The sequence below is a fragment of the Lepidochelys kempii genome, chromosome 4 (genome assembly GCF_965140285.1).
Source record: "Lepidochelys kempii isolate rLepKem1 chromosome 4, rLepKem1.hap1, whole genome shotgun sequence".
Lineage (NCBI taxonomy): Eukaryota > Metazoa > Chordata > Testudines > Cheloniidae > Lepidochelys > Lepidochelys kempii.
In genome coordinates, this window is record NC_136383.1 from 121,259,286 (window position 1) to 121,276,686 (window position 17,401).

The window sequence follows — 17,401 nt, forward strand, 5'->3', positions numbered from 1 at the left end:
CATTTCATTCAGCTTGGACTGTGAAGGTGGAACTACATTGTTTATAACTACTGTGTCTTCACTTCTTGTTTCTCCACATATGAGCATGTGTTGTGGTGTTTTAGTTGCAAATGCTGCTGGGGAATGCATCACTCTTTTATCCCTCAAACACTGGGAACAGAGTCAAGCTACAGTGATCAGGAGGAGGGACACTCAGCTTTGGGGCTGGAGAGAGCTGGGGCATCAAGGAAATGAGCTCAAACTCATATATAGTCAAGAGGAAGAGGACCAAAAAGCAATTCAACAGGCAATTGCTCATGGCAGAGTTAAGAGCTGCAGTGGCTGGGAGGCAAGGTGGGTCAGTTTGTAAAGAGCTTTAGTGTCCTTGGATTGAAAGACCCTATAAAACCTTTATTATAATGTCCAAAGGAACAGGAGAGTTGGGGTAGCTAGGAGACAGGATAGCTTGTAGATGGCAGGACAATTTTAAAAAGCAGGTATATGAAATGCATAAAAGAGATATTTATCCTTCGATTATAAGCAAGATAGTTTAGGATCACAAGTAGCACTATAAGTGTTCTTTAAAAATATTTAACTATTCATCTGACAACCTGTTTAAACAACCAGACCCTTCTTATTTCACAAAATGAGTATAGCTCATTGTATAGCTAAAAAAAATTTAAAGTTCAGTCCAAAAAGTATTATGAAATTTACATTCAAATACATATATACATTTTGTTTATTTATACTATTGCAGAAAAATGGGGCTATTATTGATTTCCTAGGTAACAATCACTCCCATTTTTTTTCATTCCTCTCATACTATTTGATTCTAAGGAGCTGGCCCTTACCAGTTCAAGACTTGCAGCTGATGACATAGAGCCTTGTGATTCACGTCTGCAAAATAATCCGTTGGTATGCATAGAATCTGAGAGTGGGAAAAGCAGAGTGATAAGTAGAAATGCTTGCTTTTACTATTCATTAAAGGTGCTACAAAACCTCAAGTCATCTGGCTAAAATATTCATTTTCTGATCTGGGAAAGAAAAATTCCAAATCCTTGTACTATCTTCACATGCTGAACATTTAAACATCTTTTAAATGTAATTATTTATTGCTTATATAACACTACGGGTGTTCATGGCTTTTTGAAAAGACAAAGTCCCTGTTCTTGGAGGTGATTGCCTATATTTTAAAAAGTGACTACCAATTTACAATACCTTCAAGGTGCGTACCAGCTCCCTGAAAATCAGGCTCTTTTAAGGTGTCTCAAGTTGGACACCCAAAAATTGAGAACTGAATCCCTTGTCACTTATTAAAGTTTAGATCTATAACCTTAGTATCTGATTCTATAGCCCTCATTCACGTACATGGCCCCCCTGACATCAACTGGACAGCTCACAAGGCTTTTTCAAGAACCATGGTAGGCAGATGGTGTGGAAGAAGAAACAGCAGTAAATACAATGCCTTAGAGCAGCTGACTGCTGCAGTGGATTTCAGAATTTGTAGTTTTGTTTTTGCAATTTTTTTTAAAACTGTTTGCCTGTTAATTGTTTTGTGCAAGCCTCTGCAGTTGCCAAAATGTGGTGCTCTTTCATTGCAATGAACTACAGAGATGCAAATACTTTCACTAATAGAAATTACTTCAAACACAGTGCAATTAGCCCAGACCTCATTTATCTAAAAATAGTTTAGTGTTGCCATCATACAAGAGCTGCAATTTTCTCAACAAAAGCTACTGACTGACTAGCAGTTGAATGAACAGGCTACACAACCCAGTCTCTGCCAATTAGATTGTGTTTTAGTAACATTCTGTGCCTGTGGAATTCATTCTCCCTCCTTAAATTGTTCCTTTATGCCTCCTTCAGGGATTTTGTTTTGTTTTTTTATAGGGAGAAGTAATTTCCCTATCTGTAAACTAGGTTTCTACAACAAAGCACTCACCACTTTGACTGAGTGAGGGTTTCCTTCTGCAGTTCCAACTTACTAGACAGAGTGAAAAATCAATGGCTTGCAAAATTTTCTTTTCTCAGCTACACTCCTAGTAGAGGCTGGTTTCTGTGATTTCTTCAGCTGGATTGTTCCTTAGCTTTTTAACACACTTACAATAAAACTCAGGTAACAGACCTATAGAGTAAATCCCTTCTAAGAAAACATTTCTTCCTATGGAAACTGTAAGCCCATATTTTAAAATAAGGGTCTGAGAGGAACATCCCAATCATTTGTGAGAGGATGTGGGAACTTGTGCACTGTGACCATGGTGCCTACAAAACACAATGCACTAACTTTCTGATGAACTATCCTGACTTGGGGGAAAGGGAACTGGAATATTTTGGTTTTTTTACTCCATGTCTCTGCTTTGTTTTATCTTCTAAAAGTTACTTTGTCCCTGCAAGATGAATTGCTTGAACCTGTACAACCATGCTGTAGGACTGCAGTAGGGGGGCTCCTTTGAAGAACTACTCACCCCAGACAGAGAAGTGCTGGAGAGAAAGGGGCAGCCAGAAACTGGCTCAGAGATTGCATGTGACATGTCACCTGCTGTGAATGGGAGGCAACAGTTTCAGTTCCTAATGTTACCAGCCTGGTTGAAGTGGGTGGACTCACCAATCTAACCCCAAGGTAAAGTGGAGCTAAAGTCTCCTAGTCTGCCACAGACCTGCTTGTAAGGGGCCAATCTGTCTGCCCTGAGATGGGAGACAGACTCTGTAACTCTGGATCTACAGTAGTTGGTCGTGAAGGGAAGCAAAAGGAGCACCACAATTGCAGCACCATGAACTTCAGCTGAAGGAACTTGGGCATAGCCACACCTATGGCTTTATTTCCATATCTAGCTGTTTGGCCTTCATGGAGGAGTCAAGGTAGGATATGAATGTAAGAGAGGGTGAGAGTCAACTTACAGTGAGAGTGCAGCTGGGTGGACAGAAAAAAACCTCTTGGAAATTGGTGAAAGCACATTTAAACAGCTGAGGGAAATCCCATTGGTCCAGAACATCAAAATAATATTACCAATTTCTCATTCCCCAGCCTTTTGTCTACAGACCTCCAGGACTGTTCCTGGCTATTGTGGTGCAGGACATCACCATTTCCCTCTGTCACAGCTCAGCAGATCATTAAAAATCTCGGGTCATGTGTAGTAATGAGGTGTAGATTCCTTGCTGAGTGTTAACAGTGGGAGCAATTCTGTCTGTTAATAAAGCAATCTTGCAACAAAGCAGGACTTGGAAACTCACCATTTTGGTAGTCATCATTTTCCCTTTTTTTCTGCGATCTACCCACACTCTTACTTCTTGACCAGGAGAAAAATGTCCCTTTTTTTTTTCTCTCAGCATCTTCCTCTCCAGATTCTTCATTTAAGGACCTTCCTGACTTTGATTTTCCAATTAACTACCATCAAAACACAGATAAAACATTAGCTGGAGCACTCCTGCAAATATATTGTCTAAAGCATGGATTCTCAAACTCTCCCAAAGTGGACTATATCTTAAGAGAGAGAGGCTGGTTGATTGTCTTTTTGCCTTCTCATTATTATGTACGCCAGTTCCCCTGAGTCTGGTAATCAAATAACATGCCAGCACAACAACAAAAACTGCTCATATGGAAAAGTAATATTGGGAAAAAGTGACACAGCTGGAAACAAAAAGAAATACCAGAATAATGTGACTAATCAGCTCTCCACAGATTACTGGCAGTCTACGGACTACAGCTAGAGAACTAATGGTTTAGCAGGGTTATTGGATTTCCATTTACTTGGTTTTAAAAAAAAATATAGAATTTCGTATACTGTGTAGCAATCTACCTAGGCTTGAAATATAAATTAAAATTAAATACAGGTATCTGATAATGTCTTCCTTAACTAGCACTTACTTACATATAACAAATAATAGTCAATGATGAAAAGTATTAATGCAGATATATTTTTAATAATGTTATGCCCACATTTTCTTTTAATGAGCATTTATCTTTTTCACATTAAAATATTTTTTAAATGCTGAATTAAAGAAACAACAACCTCTACCCATAAAATAGTGGATGTCCCAAAAATACAGTGGCTGACATAAAAAAAACAAAGAGTTAAAAATTACCTTTACAGCTAAATAATGAATACTGTGGTAACATTATCTAGTTGCAAAGGTAAAACTCTCACATTTTAAAATGGTGATCAATGACTGTGGAAATAAGAATGAGCAAAGTTCTGATTCCTATGAAAGTATTAAAAAATTTTAAAGCTTCCAAATCTTTTGGAGTTTTTTTTAATTTTTATTTACCTAGACAAATTTTATAATAAAAAATGTTTAAACAACATGAAGAATTTGGCTGAAAACAGGCCAAGAAATTCAAAGAGTAAACTCATCAGTTACCAGCACAGACATCCAGTCACTGCCAGGAATTCTGGCTTTCCAGGTAGGACTTTTTATTATTAATTAATTAATTATTATATCATGTGGGATGAAGGTGTGAATTATTTCTTCTGAAAGATACCAGATTAATTCAAGTCCTCTTTTTCCATGGAATAGTTGCATCAGAAAAGCAAACTTCCCACATTGCCCTAACCAACATGCCTAAATCATATTCTACAGCAATAACCTTTTCACTTTGAAGGTCAAATATATTATTTCAAAAATCAAAGGGCAACAGTCAAGATTTGGGACAAATTCTCTGCTTCTCTGCTCAAAGGCAGCACAAAGAAAGCAGAAACCACCTACAAGTCTCCAGCTGGGGATTCCACAGGTATAAGGGAATCCCAAACAGGCAAGAGACCTGGTGTAGTCAACTTTTATATGTATCGTCCCACAACTCCTGGTGCAGAAGGATGTGACAGGCATAGGGAGAAGTGGGTAGAGCATGCTGGCTATCCCGCTAGCATGCTACCTTAGGAGACCATTGTCAGTTGATGCAAGTTAGAGCAACTCTAGAATATTCTCCAACCTGTGTTGGAGCAGCGAATCCGGAAGCTGTAATTGGATTTTGGTTATCACCTTCTCGTCCCCTTCATCTCTCTAGGGTTGTGTGGTGGAAGAGGATGTCTTTTGCTACCTGCTCTCTGATGCTCAGGTAGAGACAATCAAGTGCTTTTATCATGCATTCCTTAGGGCTCCCACAACCTGTCAGGGGAACAGATAATGGAGCAGCCAAAGCTCCCTCCTCTCTCCCCTTCAATGTACCAGGTGGCCAACCCGTGACGTTGTGATTATCAACTGTAGAGAACTGCTGCTCAGTGTCCCCTACTTCCTTCCTGTAGCAACAGGGCCGATTCAATCATTTCAGTTTAAAAATCTCAGAACATGGCTCATAGGTAGTTTTCAATTCATATATATCATCAGATACAAGCTTTCTTAACACAATCACCCTTAAGGATCAGAAGCTGGATACTACTCTAGTAAAGGGATAAATTCTAAGGATGAAAGGGAAGTTCATTTTCCATCATTATTTAACCCTTGACCTCTCTGCTGGATGGACAGCAAGGATGATATTTTGAGACAGTAGCAGTGGTGGGTGTTGTGACATAGGCAATTGTCCACTGGGAACTTGACTGAAATTACCAACTCACTCCACCTAGGTCATTGAAAGCACCCCTCAATTGTACTAGTATTCACTACTAACCCTGGCTGAATTGTAACTGGCTACCTGCGGTTGAAAATACCAAAACTTAGTTTTCTAGCAATTGTGGACTTCAATCAAAATCAACTTCTGAATTAGCGCATGAAGTATAATTACCTCATTTCATTAGCTGTAGAACAAAATGCATTTATTTAAGCAATACATAAGGGAGTTAGTAACTTCTGTTATAACGGACAAAAACCTATCCACAAATAAAACAATTTGTACATTAAGACTTGGCAACTAGATACTTTGTCAGCGCTAGTAAATTTGAAAACTCATTAGCTTCTATACATTCTTGTTGATCTTCCAACAAGTTTGGGGAGTGGGAGGAGAAGTTCAGCTACAGATAAGAACTTAGTTTTCAGAAAAGTAACAATTTAATCAAAAGTTACCTTTTTTGGTGTTGAGATATGGGACCGCTCTGAGCTGATACTGTGTTTAGATGTAGGGCTGCTGGGAACACGCTGTGGATCAGGAATAGGGCGACCTTCTACTTCAGCCAGAATGCATTCTTGGTAAAGCGGGGATTTCAGAAAGCGAGTATAGCTATCAAACTTCATCAGATTAAAAATCTGAAATGTAAATGCAGTGAGATAATGGTTATACAAGATTAAATCTCATATGAAGAATGCAGGCCTATTTTTCAAGAATTACGTTCTTAAAACTCAGAGCATTAATGTGAAGACATAACAGGCTTGCTTTTGTTGAAGTCAGTGGGAGTTGTGCACCAATTTCAAATGAAATAGAACTGAGTCCTAGTCTCTTAGCATAAGGCTTTATTTTTACATAAGGTCCAAGAATGGTCAAAATGAAAACCAATGTAGATTAAAAAAAAGGTTACTTACCTTTCGTAATTGTTCTTCAAGATGTGTTGCTCATGTCCATTCCATTCTAGGTGTGCATGCATTCCATTCTACATGTGCGGCTGTTGGAGATTTTTGCCTTAGCGGTATCCGTAGGGTCAGCTGTGGCGCACTCTAAAGTGCTGCGCTCATGTGTCAGTATATTAGGCACTGCCGGCCTTAAGCCCTTTCAGTTCCTTCTTGCCGGAAACTCCAACACAGGGGCAGGAGGGCGGGTAATGAAATGGACATGAGCAACACATCTCGAAGAACAACAGTTATGAAAGGTAGGTAACTGTTTTTTCTTCTTCTAGTGCTTGCTCATGTCGATCACATTCTAGGTGATTCACAAGCAGTATCCCTGGAGGTGGGCTCAGAGTTCATGGTTGTGCGGCTTGCAACACTGCTCTACCAAAGCTAACATTGTCTCAGGCTTGCTGGGTAAGCGCATAAACATGTGGACAGATGACCAGGTAGTGGCCCAGCAGATATCCTGAATTGACACCTGGACCAGGAAGGCTGCCGATGAAGCCTGCGCCCTAGTCAAGTGGCCAATCACTGTCGCCGGGAGAGGCACCTTCACCAGATCATAGCAGTAACAGATGCAGGCCGTGATCCAGGATAAAATCCTGTGAGCAGACGCTGTGCAACGTTTCATCCTGTCCACCACTGCAACAAACAACTGTGTTGACTTGCAAAATGGCTTAGTCCTGTCAATGAAGTAAGCGCTCTGATCTCAGAGACCATATGGGCAGACGTTATTGTGACCAGGAAAGAAACTTTCCAGGAGAGGAGGAGAAGGGAGCAGGAAGCTAGAGGCTCAAAGGGAGAACCCATGAGCCGTGACAGCATGAGGTTCAGGTCCCAGGGTGGGATGGGATCCCCGATGTGCAGGTAGTGACACTCCAGACCTTTCAAAACCCAGTTTGTCATGTCATGACCGAAGACCAACCTGCCCTGGAGCAGAGGATGGAAGGCCGAAATAGAGGCCAAGTGGACTTTGATTGATGACAAGGACAACCGTTGGAGCTTGAGATGCAGAAGATAGTTCAGGATCGCCTGCAGAGAAGCCTGCTCAGCCCGGATACTCCGGTCCGAGGTCCAGCACATAAACCTCTTCCACTTGGCCAGGTAAGTCACTCTGGTCAAGGGCTTTCTGCTACCCAACAAGATCTGTTGGACATGGGCTGAGCATTCCTCCTCATTCAGCCATGCCGTAGCCATGCTGTCAAGTGCAACACCGCCAGATTTGGGTGAAGAAGACTGCTGTGGGTCTGGGACAGCAGGTCCGGCCAGAGGAGTAGCTGCAGCAGGGTGGCTACTGAAAGATCCAGCAGCATGCCGGACCAGTGCTGTCAAGGCCACGTGGGGGCTATCACAATAACCTTCACCCTATCCTCTTTGATCTTCGCAAGGATTCTCTGGGTCAACAGCACTGGCTGGAAGGGGCCCCAACCATGGGAGCAGAAAAGCATCTGACAAGTAGCCCATGTCCATCCCCCGGATCAAACAGAACACGTGACATTTCCTGACCTGATGGGATGCAAACAAGTCCACCTGGGGAGTCCCCTACCTCCAGAAGATCATACTGACTGCCTCCGAATGGAACAACCACTCATGGTGAGACAAGAAGGTCCTACTGAGGTGATCTGCTAACACGTTCCTGGTCCCAGGCAGATGCATGGCTACCAGATGAATAGCATGCTGCACACAGAAGTCCCAAAAGTGGAGAGCTTCTTGGCAAAGGGCTGACCATCTGGCTCCGCCCTGCCTGTTGATGTAATACATCGCAGCGGTATTGTCCGTTAGGACCTGCATTACTTTGTTCCTCAAGTGAGACAAGAAAGCCTGGCAGGCCAGGCAAACCGCTTTGAGCTCTCTGACGTTGATATGGAGGGCCAGATCGTTCCATAGCCAGCAGCCTTGCATGCTGAGATCGCCCAGTGGGCTCTCCAGCCCAGGTCCAAAGCATCAGAGATCAGGGTCAGCGACAACGATGGGGCCGTGAAGGGAACTCCTTCCAGCACCGACCCGGAGTCCAACCACCAATCCAGGCACAACCAGATGTGATCCAGCACCCTGACTACCCAGTCTAGGTTGTGTCTGTTGGGTATATAGATCAACGCCAGCCACACTTGCACAGGCGGAGATGGAGCCAGGCATGACAGATCATGTATGTACATGTGGCCATGTGGCCCAACAACCAAAGGCAGGTGTGAGTAGTCGTGACTGGGTGGTTCTTCACATGGGAGATCAGGTCCGAGACGGCCTGAAAACGCCTCCGGAAGGAAGGCTCTGGCTTGTGTGGAGAACTCTATTCATTGGACCAGCCTTAATGTGGATTTTTTCTCGTTTGTCAACAGGCCCAGGTTGTGACAGGTGGAACACACCAGACTGATGCTCCTCTACACTTGTTCCTGAGACCAGCTCTTGATGAGCCAATCATCAAGATATGGAAAGACCTGGACCCCTCAATGCCTCAGGTAAGTGGCCACTGGTGCCATACATTTTGTGAACACTCTTGGCGCCGATGAGAGGCCAAAGGGCAGAGCCGTGAATTGGAAATGACGTCCACCCACTACGGAGGAAACGTCTGTGATCTTGGAATATGGAAATAAGTGTCCTTCAAGTCAAGGGTGGCGTACCAGTCTCCTGGATCCAGGGAGGGGATGATGGAGGCCAGGGAGACCATGTGAAACTTCTACTTCTTGAGGCATTGCAGGTCCAGAATGAGTCTCAGGCCCACTTTTGCTTTCAGGATTAGGAAGTAGAAGGAGTAGAATCCTTTTCCTTTCATGTCCCGAGGGACCTCCTCTACTGCCCCCAAGTGCAGGAGGTTAGCCCCGAGATACCATCACCAGCATCCAGTGGTCCGAGGTGACCCGAGACCAGGCCAAATGGTAGGGATGAAGATGGTCGAGGAAAGAACAACGTGGATCCGGGGAGCTGACTGGGGTGTCACTCTCGAGCGCACCTTCAAAGTGAATGCTTCTGGCCCCTGGGATGCTTTGCCAGGCCGGGCTGCGGGGATGAGCAGGAGGAGGAAGGGCAGTGACTAAAGCTCGTGTCTCTATCCCTTCTCTCACAGACTTCTGTCGAGGCTGCCAAGGCCTTGGTGGTGGCGGCCGGAATTTCTTCCTCGCTGATTGTGGTATATGCAGACCCAGGGAACGAAGGGTGGCCCGAGTGTACTTTAGGCCATGCAGCTGTGCATCTGTCTGCTCTGCGAAGAGACCATTCCCATCAAATGGGAAATCTTGAATTGAGGCCTGCATTTCTTGGGACAGGCTAGTGGTCTGAAGCCAGGAACCGCGCCTCATGACCACCCCAGCTCCGAGCCAGCTGTGTCCCACACCATTTGAAGGAAGTACTACTGCAGTACCCTCCTCCACCATGGCGCCAAACTCCTGGGCCAAGTCCTGGGGCAGGGACTCCTTGAACTTACGGAGGGAGTCCCATAAGTTAAAATCATATCTGCCCAAAAAACCCGGTGGTTCACCATCCAGAACTGAAGGCTGGCTGTTGTATAAATTTTCCTCCCAAAATGGTCCAGCCTCTTGGCCTCTTTATTTTTGGGGGTTGAACTGCTGTGTTTTGCTTGTCCTTTTCGTTGGCCAGAGAGACGACCAGCTAGCCTGGAGCCATGTACTCGAACCCCTTGGCTGGGATGAAGTACTTTTTCTCAGCCCTCTTGGAGGTGGGAGGGATGGACAATGGGGTTTGTCAGAAGGCCATGGCAATTTTCAAGACCCCATCATGCACTGGTAGTGCAACACGAGCAGGGGTAGACGCCAAAAGAACATTGAATGGGGTGTCTACATGCTCAGCCATTTCCCCTACCTCTAGGCCCAAGTTCTCGGCCACCCATCAAAGCAGAGCCAGGTGCTCTTTAAAATCATCCGGCGGGCCCATCACCGCCTCATCCAGGGATGAGGAAGACTGTACTGCCCGAGAGAGGCCCCAGGGCATCATCACATGCGGAGGAAGGGGGTTTTGGGGCGGACACTCGCTCCTCTACCACGACCTACGAGTGCTGTCAACTGTTGCTCCGAGGTGGTGGCTGATGAATGGTACAAAGAGGGCATCAGCATCACAGGCATGCTCCACGCACTCCAGTAGGGCCACTGCGTTGGCCACTGGTCTTGTTGCCAAGGCAGCATTGCAGAGGTTGACAAACCCTCAGATGCTCAATTGCACTGGTGATGCCTCAGCGAGGGGAAGAGGAGTGAGTGCCCATCCTGAAACCCCCTTCCTTCATGGGGGATGATGCCGGCGGTACAGTCATCCTCATCCCTGGACAAGGCGGTGCCTGAATCTGTCGGCTAACCGTCGCCACTGGAGACCAGCACTTCAAATAGGAGGACCAGTACCACAATGGAGATCGTTCCCACAGCGTGGTGGATGGTGTTCTGCACCGAGAAGACTACCGGCAGGAAGATGAACAGTTCCAGCAATATGGTAACCAGCACCTCCCCCTAGGTGACCCACATTGAGAGGGTGGAGACCGTGATTGCGGTACTGGTGATTTGGGGTGAGCCGCAGAGGACCTGGGCTGCGAAGCCAGAGATCCGTGGCATGGAGCTGGAGAGTACTGCCTTGGCTCTGAGGATCGGTGGCACTCAACTGCCCTCTGGGTGGTCCTGATGACTAGCTTGCTCTCATAGGGAGCCTTTGCCACTTCCTGTGGCACATGAGGTGCCGCAGAGCTGGTAGAGGCCTCTGCTCTCTAAGCACAGGGAAAGCCTGGGAAGGCATCAGTCCCGCCACAAGTCTGGGTCTCCTATTGCTCCCAGGAGTCAGTGGTGGATCCCTTGTGGCGGCAGGGGCCCCGATTGGGGAGACACATCCATGTGGCTTTGGTGTGGGCGGGCAGCCTGAACTGGGTCCTTTGCCCTATACCCAATGGCCTTTCTTGCCGGGTGCCAGGGAGCCCTGCTTCTTGGCCTTCTTTTTGGGCACCGGTGACAGAGTGTGGTGCCGGGTGGAGCTCAGTGTCGGGGGTGTGCTACGCACCCAGGCCGAGGTACTACGGGTAGAGTCCGGCCAGGAAGGTTCGGAAGCTGGGTGGCGAGCAGCCTCCATGAGGAGGGTCCTCAGATGGATATCGCACTTTTTCTGGGTCCTGGGTCAAAAGTTTTTGCAAATGCAACACTCGTCCTTCACATGCGACTCCCCCAGGTACTTCAGGCAGCTGCTGTGGGGTCACTAACAGGCAAAGGCCTGTTGCAGTCCACGCAGGGCTTAAACCCCAGAGACCGGGGCATGCCCCGCCTGGGGCCAAGTCCGCATTGGGACTCTAACTTTTAACTACACTTAACAACTACATTACACTAACTATTATGAACAAACTATTTACAAGGCCCTAAGGCTCACAGTCAGACGAGACAAAAAATGCTAGCCCTTGCTAGGCAAGGAAAAGGCGCTCTGACTAACCACCACAGGCAGTAAGAAAGAACTGAGAGGGCATAGGGCCGACATCACCTAATATACCGATGCCTGAGCGCGGCACTCAAGAGGGTGCTATAGCTGACCCTAGAGATACCACTGGGGAAAAATCTCCGATGACCGCACATGTGGGTGTGTGCACACTTAGAATGGAATCAACATGAGCAAGCACTCGAAGAAGAATCAATGTTTTTTAACATATACAAAAATAATTTAATTAAATCAGATTTTTTAAGTAAATTAAAAACATGTTTCTTTTTAAAATTCTATTTTAAAATTAAATTTGAAATTATGAGAACCTACAAAGCCTAAACTTACTCTATTAAAATCATTTACATCATTTTAGAAAAATTAAGCAGTATATATTTACTGCCAAAGTCTTAAAGAAAGTTGAACCACTTGAATTGATGCACGGCAGCCAGAAAACTTTTACCCTACCAGCATCCGTCAGGTCAGCCTGGGTGCCTCCTGGAGTTGCGCCTTCATGGCGCTCAATATAGAGCTCTGCCGACTCACCACCCCCCTCAGTTCCTTCTTGCGGGCTACTCCGACAGAGGGATAGGAGAGTGGGTATTGGAAAGGACATGAAGAACGCATCTCAAAGAACAGATATGAGAAGGAGAATAACCGTTTTTCTTCTTCAAGTGTTGTTCATGTCAATTCCAATCAGATGACTCACAAGCCCAAGCTCAGGAGAGGGAGTCAGAGTCATCCACTGATTGGAGCACCACTCTTCCAAAGGCAACATCGTCTCTGGCCTGCTGGGTGATTGCGTAGTGCGTGGTGAAAGTTTGTATGGAGAACCACACCGCTGCTCTGCAGATTTCCTGGGTGGGAACACCGTTAAAGAGGCCTGAGTCCTGGTGGAGTGCGCAGTGATCAGGGGAGCAGGCACCTACCAGGTTGTAGCACTCACGGATGCAAGATGTGATCCATGACAAAATCCATTGAGAAGAGTCAAGAAGACCTTTCATTCTGTCTGCCACTACCACAAATAACCAGATGGACTTTTGGAATGGCTTCATTCTCTCAATGTAGAAGGCTAGTGCTCTGTGGACATCCAATGAGCGAAGCCTCTGCTCCCTGACACTTGAGTGTGGCATAGGATAGAACACTGGGAGGAAGATGTCCTGGCTAATGTGAAACTGGGAGGCAACCTTTGGGAGGAAAGCTGGGTGAGGCCTGAGCTGATCCTTGTCCTTATAGAACACAGTGTTAGGAGGTTCTGATGTTAAGGCCTTGAGCTCAGACACCCTCCTGGCTGAGGTTATCACTACCAGAAACACCACCTTGTATGAGAGTTAGAGTAGGGAGCATGTTGCCAAAAGTTCAAAGGGCAGACCCATGAGTCTGGAAAGGACTAGATTGAAGTCCCAAACTGGTACAGGCTGTCGGACATGTGGGTATAGCCTGTCGAGACCTTTAAGGAAACAGCTGACCATAGGATTAGCAAAGCCCAAGCGGACCTCTGCGCCTGGGTGGAAGGCAGAGATGGTGGCCAAGTGAACCCTTATTGACGACATGGACAGCCCCTGCTGCTTGAGATGGAGAGGACAGTCCAGTATAAGTGGTACAGAGGCGAGCATTGGGGACCAACGGTGCTGCATCGACCAGATTGAAAATCTCTTCCACTTGGCGAGGTATGTGACCCTCGTGGAAGGTTTCCTACTGCCAAGGAGGACTTGTCTAACCAGATCCGAGCAGGAGAGCTCCATTGGGTTCAGCCATGGAGCTTCCACACCATGAGGTGTAGCGACTTGAGGTTCGGGTGTTGGAGACAGCCGTGATCCTGCATTAGTAAGTCCAGGAAGAACAGCAAGGTGACTGGGGCTTCCATGGACATTTCCAGGAGTAATGTGTACAAGTGCTGACGGGGCCAGGCTGGAGCTATCAATATGACTGAGGCTTGCTCCCTCCGTACCTTGAGGAGCACCTTGTGGATGAGAGGGATAGGTGGAAATGCATATAGGAGATGGCCTCCCCATGGGAGGAGGAACATGTCTGCGATGGAGCCCAGGCTGTGACTCAGGAAGGAACAAAACTGCTGGCACTTCCTGTTGCGTTGTGTGGAAAACCACCCTGATGGAAGATTGAGTTCACAACATCCAGGCAAAGGGACCACTCTTGGCTGTGGAATGATCTGCTGAGATAGTCCACCAACTCATTCTGTACTCCAGGGAGGTATGATGCTTGCAGATGTATTGAATGCTCTACACAGAAGTCCCACAGCATGAGGGGAGAGGAACATGCATCCCCGTTTGTTGATATAAAACATTGCCATGGTGATGTCTGTCATAACTTATACACATCTCCCTGTCAAGTGGGCTCAGAAAGTCTGGCAGGCCAGGTGCACGGCTCTCAGCATTCTGACATAGATATGGAGAGCGAGTTCTGCCTGCGATCACAGGCCTTCTGTTCTGAGTTCTCCCAAATGTGCTCCTCAGCCCAAGGCTGACACTTCCATCACTAGCGAGAGAGACGGCTGAGGGCTGTTGAAGGAGACCACTGCACATACTACCTGTGGGTCAAGCCACCACACGAGGGAGCTGAGTATTGGGCGAGGCAGGGTTACGTCTTGTCCAAACTGTCCCGGACTGGCCAACACACTAACACTAGCCACGACTGAGAAGGTCAAAGTCTGAGTCTGGCATGCTGTACTATTTAGGTACAAGTCACCATGTGTCCCTGTAGTTTCAGGCAATTCCTTGCTGTGGTGGTGGGGAACTGCCTGAGACCTTGCCGAGGGACCGAAACCTTGCTTCTGGGAGGTATGCCCTGGCCTGTGTCGAATCCAGTACTGCCCCTATAAACTCCATCCTCTGAACCGGGGACAGTGTTGATTTCCCTTCATTCAGAAGGAGGCCCAGTTCATCGAACATCATTCTTATGAAGTTGACTTGTGCCTCCACTTGAGACCTGGAGCAGCCCTTGATGAGCAGGAACGCAGCCACGACTACCATTTACTTAGTGAACACTTGAGGTGGTGCTGATAGGCTGAATAGGAGGACTGTGAACTGGTAGTGGGTGGTGTTCACCACAAACTTAAGGGACAGAATTATTGCTATGTGAAAGTACACATCTTCAAGTCGAGGGCAGCATACCAGTCTCTTGGATCCAATGAAGGGATGATGGAGGCCAAAGAGACCATGCAGAACTTGAGCATCTTCATGAACTTGTTGAGTTCTCAGAGATCTAGGATGGGCCTGAGCCCACCTTTGGCATTCGGTAGTAGGAAGTATCGGGAATAGAAACCCTTGCCCTTCTGCTCCTGAGGAACCTCTTCCATTGCCCCTAACGAAAGGAGTGAGTGCACCTCCTATATAAGGAGTTGCTCATGAGAGGGGTCCCTGAAGAAGGACGGGGAAGGGTGGTGCAAGGGTGGGAGGGCACAGAATTGGATGGAATATCTGCTCTCTACCGTGCGGAGTACCCAGCAGTCTGAACTGATACGGGGCAATGCACGGTAGAAAGGGGATAGTCGGGACGAAAAGGTAAGACAGGGTAGATCCAGTTTTTGTCCTGGGGCGCTGTCCTCGACCGCACCCTCAAATGGCTGTTCTGGAGCTGGAAGGTGGTTTGGGCTGGCCAGAGCTCTGCCCTGAGGACAGGTGCAGCCTTTTTTGCTGCTCCTATGCCTCCTCTGAGGAGCATCCAGCTGGTTCTGCAGTTGGTAGAACTGCGAGGGAGGCTGCAGCCGGAAGTGCCTGCGCTGAGTTGCGGGAGTATGGAGGCCCAAGGACTTGAGGGTGGCCCTGGAGTCCTTTAAACTGTGGAGTCTTATCTGTTTTCTTGGAAAAGAGGGCCGAACCCTCAAAGGGGGGGTCGTCAATGGTCTGTTGGACCTCGTAGGGAAGACCCGAGACCTGCAACCAGGAACTCCTCCTCATTGCCACCCCTGTGGCCATTGCGCAGGAGGCAGCATCTGCCCCATCCAACACTGCCTGTAGGGAAGCTCGTGCAATTAGTTTCCCTTCTTCCACCAGAGCAGAGAATTCCACACTGGAGTTGTGCAGCAGCAGCTCTGCAAATTTGGCCATCATGCCGCACGTGTTATACAAGTATCTGCTCACGATGGCCTGCTGGTTCGATACGAAAAGCTGCAACCCCCCAGTGGAGTAGATCTTCCTTCCAAACAGATCTAGTTTTTTTTAGCACCCCTATTTTTAGGGGAGGGCCCCTGGTGGTCCTGGTGCTCATGCTGATTAGCTGCATCGACCACCAGGAAATCAGGGGGTGGGTGGGTATTTAAGTGTTCATATCCTCTTGAGGAAACAAAGTACTGCCTTTCATTTCTCTTGGGGAAAAAGAGGCTAGGGTCTGCCACAAGGTCTTTGTGGTCTCAGTGGTAGTCTTAATTAACAGCAAGGCAATATGGGCGGGGCTGAAGAGGGTGAGGATATCTACCATGGGGTCAGCATCCTCTCCTCCTCTGCCTGGATCCCCAGGTTCTGGGCCTCCTGTCACAGCAGCTGCTGTAGGACCCTGTTGTCTTCCAAGGCTAGAGCCGTCAATGTCCCTGCCACAGTCTCATCTGGGGAGAATGAGGAGGAAAGCACTGGAAACGGGCCCTGCTCACTCCCCTCAGTGCCCAGGGGGTCACGTGGCACCCAGTATTGCTGCAATGCCATGTCAGCAGCATGCGGTGCCGGGGTCGCTGAGATCATCGGTGCCAATGTAGTCGGTGCCGAAGTCACTGATGCCAGCGGTGTCGGCACCGCAGGCAAAGGGAGGGGCGTCGGTGCTGCCGATGCCTGCGGTGGGACGAAGGAAGCCAATATTACCAATGCAGATCTGGACCTCGACCCCTAGTTCTGTCCTTGGCCTTGATGATATGCCCAGGGCATCCAGAGGGGCCACCGAGGTGGGGGTTGCCACTGAGGTGGCCACAGTGCCGGAAAGGGCTGGAGGTCACGCCGGGACCTTCTGTTCCTGGTCCTATCGGAGCAGTAGGATTCTGCCTCCGACTCCGAGGTCTCCGAGAAGGAGGACCACAGAGGAGCAATGCTCCACGGTGCCGGTGAGTGGTGCCGGGAACGGGGGGGACCTGTGTGGCTCCCCCACGTGGGTGGACCATGCCTGGGAAAGGTGTGCTGGAGATGGAGATTGGTGTGCCATCATTGCCGGCTTACTCCTTGATGGGATCGGGCGGTCACCGGCGACTTGTCCCTCCTCTGTTGGGAGGACGGCGCCGTGAGGCGCATAAGGTCCTGAGTTGCCTTGAATGCCTCTGACATAGAGGGGAGCTGGAGCTCTCCACCATGGCAGTTCAGAGAGCAGCGAGGGTTCAGACTCAACTGGACCCCTGGGAGGGGACGTGGCCCGGTTTGAGTCACCCTGCCACAGGCTCCTTGGGTTTGGAAGGGGAGAGCAACCCCTCTCTGGCCTTTTCTTTTTCTTGGGCACCAGGGACTGAGACTGGTGCCTCACAGAAGTTTGTCTATGGGCAGAGCCGTGGCGGTGCTGCGACTCCTCGTGGCCCTTTCACGGCAAAGGCTTACGCATCGTCAGTGCTGGGTGTGGGTTCTGCTGACCC

The 17,401-nt window shown here is 47.9% G+C and overlaps 1 protein-coding gene across 7 annotated transcripts in view; it reads right to left on the minus strand.

The window, feature by feature from the left end:
- The window catches only part of RGS12 (regulator of G protein signaling 12), a 183,552-nt gene that overhangs the window by 31,483 nt on the left and 134,668 nt on the right, over positions 1 to 17,401 (minus strand). For all 7 annotated transcript variants that reach the window (XM_073342641.2, XM_078852589.1, XM_073342637.2 and 4 more), the window contains 3 exons: positions 5,974 to 6,153; positions 3,211 to 3,364; positions 831 to 907 (listed from right to left, as the gene is read on the minus strand). In XM_073342641.2, coding sequence (XP_073198742.1) covers positions 831 to 907; positions 3,211 to 3,364; positions 5,974 to 6,153 — 411 coding nt within the window. The remainder of the gene's footprint in view (positions 1 to 830; positions 908 to 3,210; positions 3,365 to 5,973; positions 6,154 to 17,401) is intronic.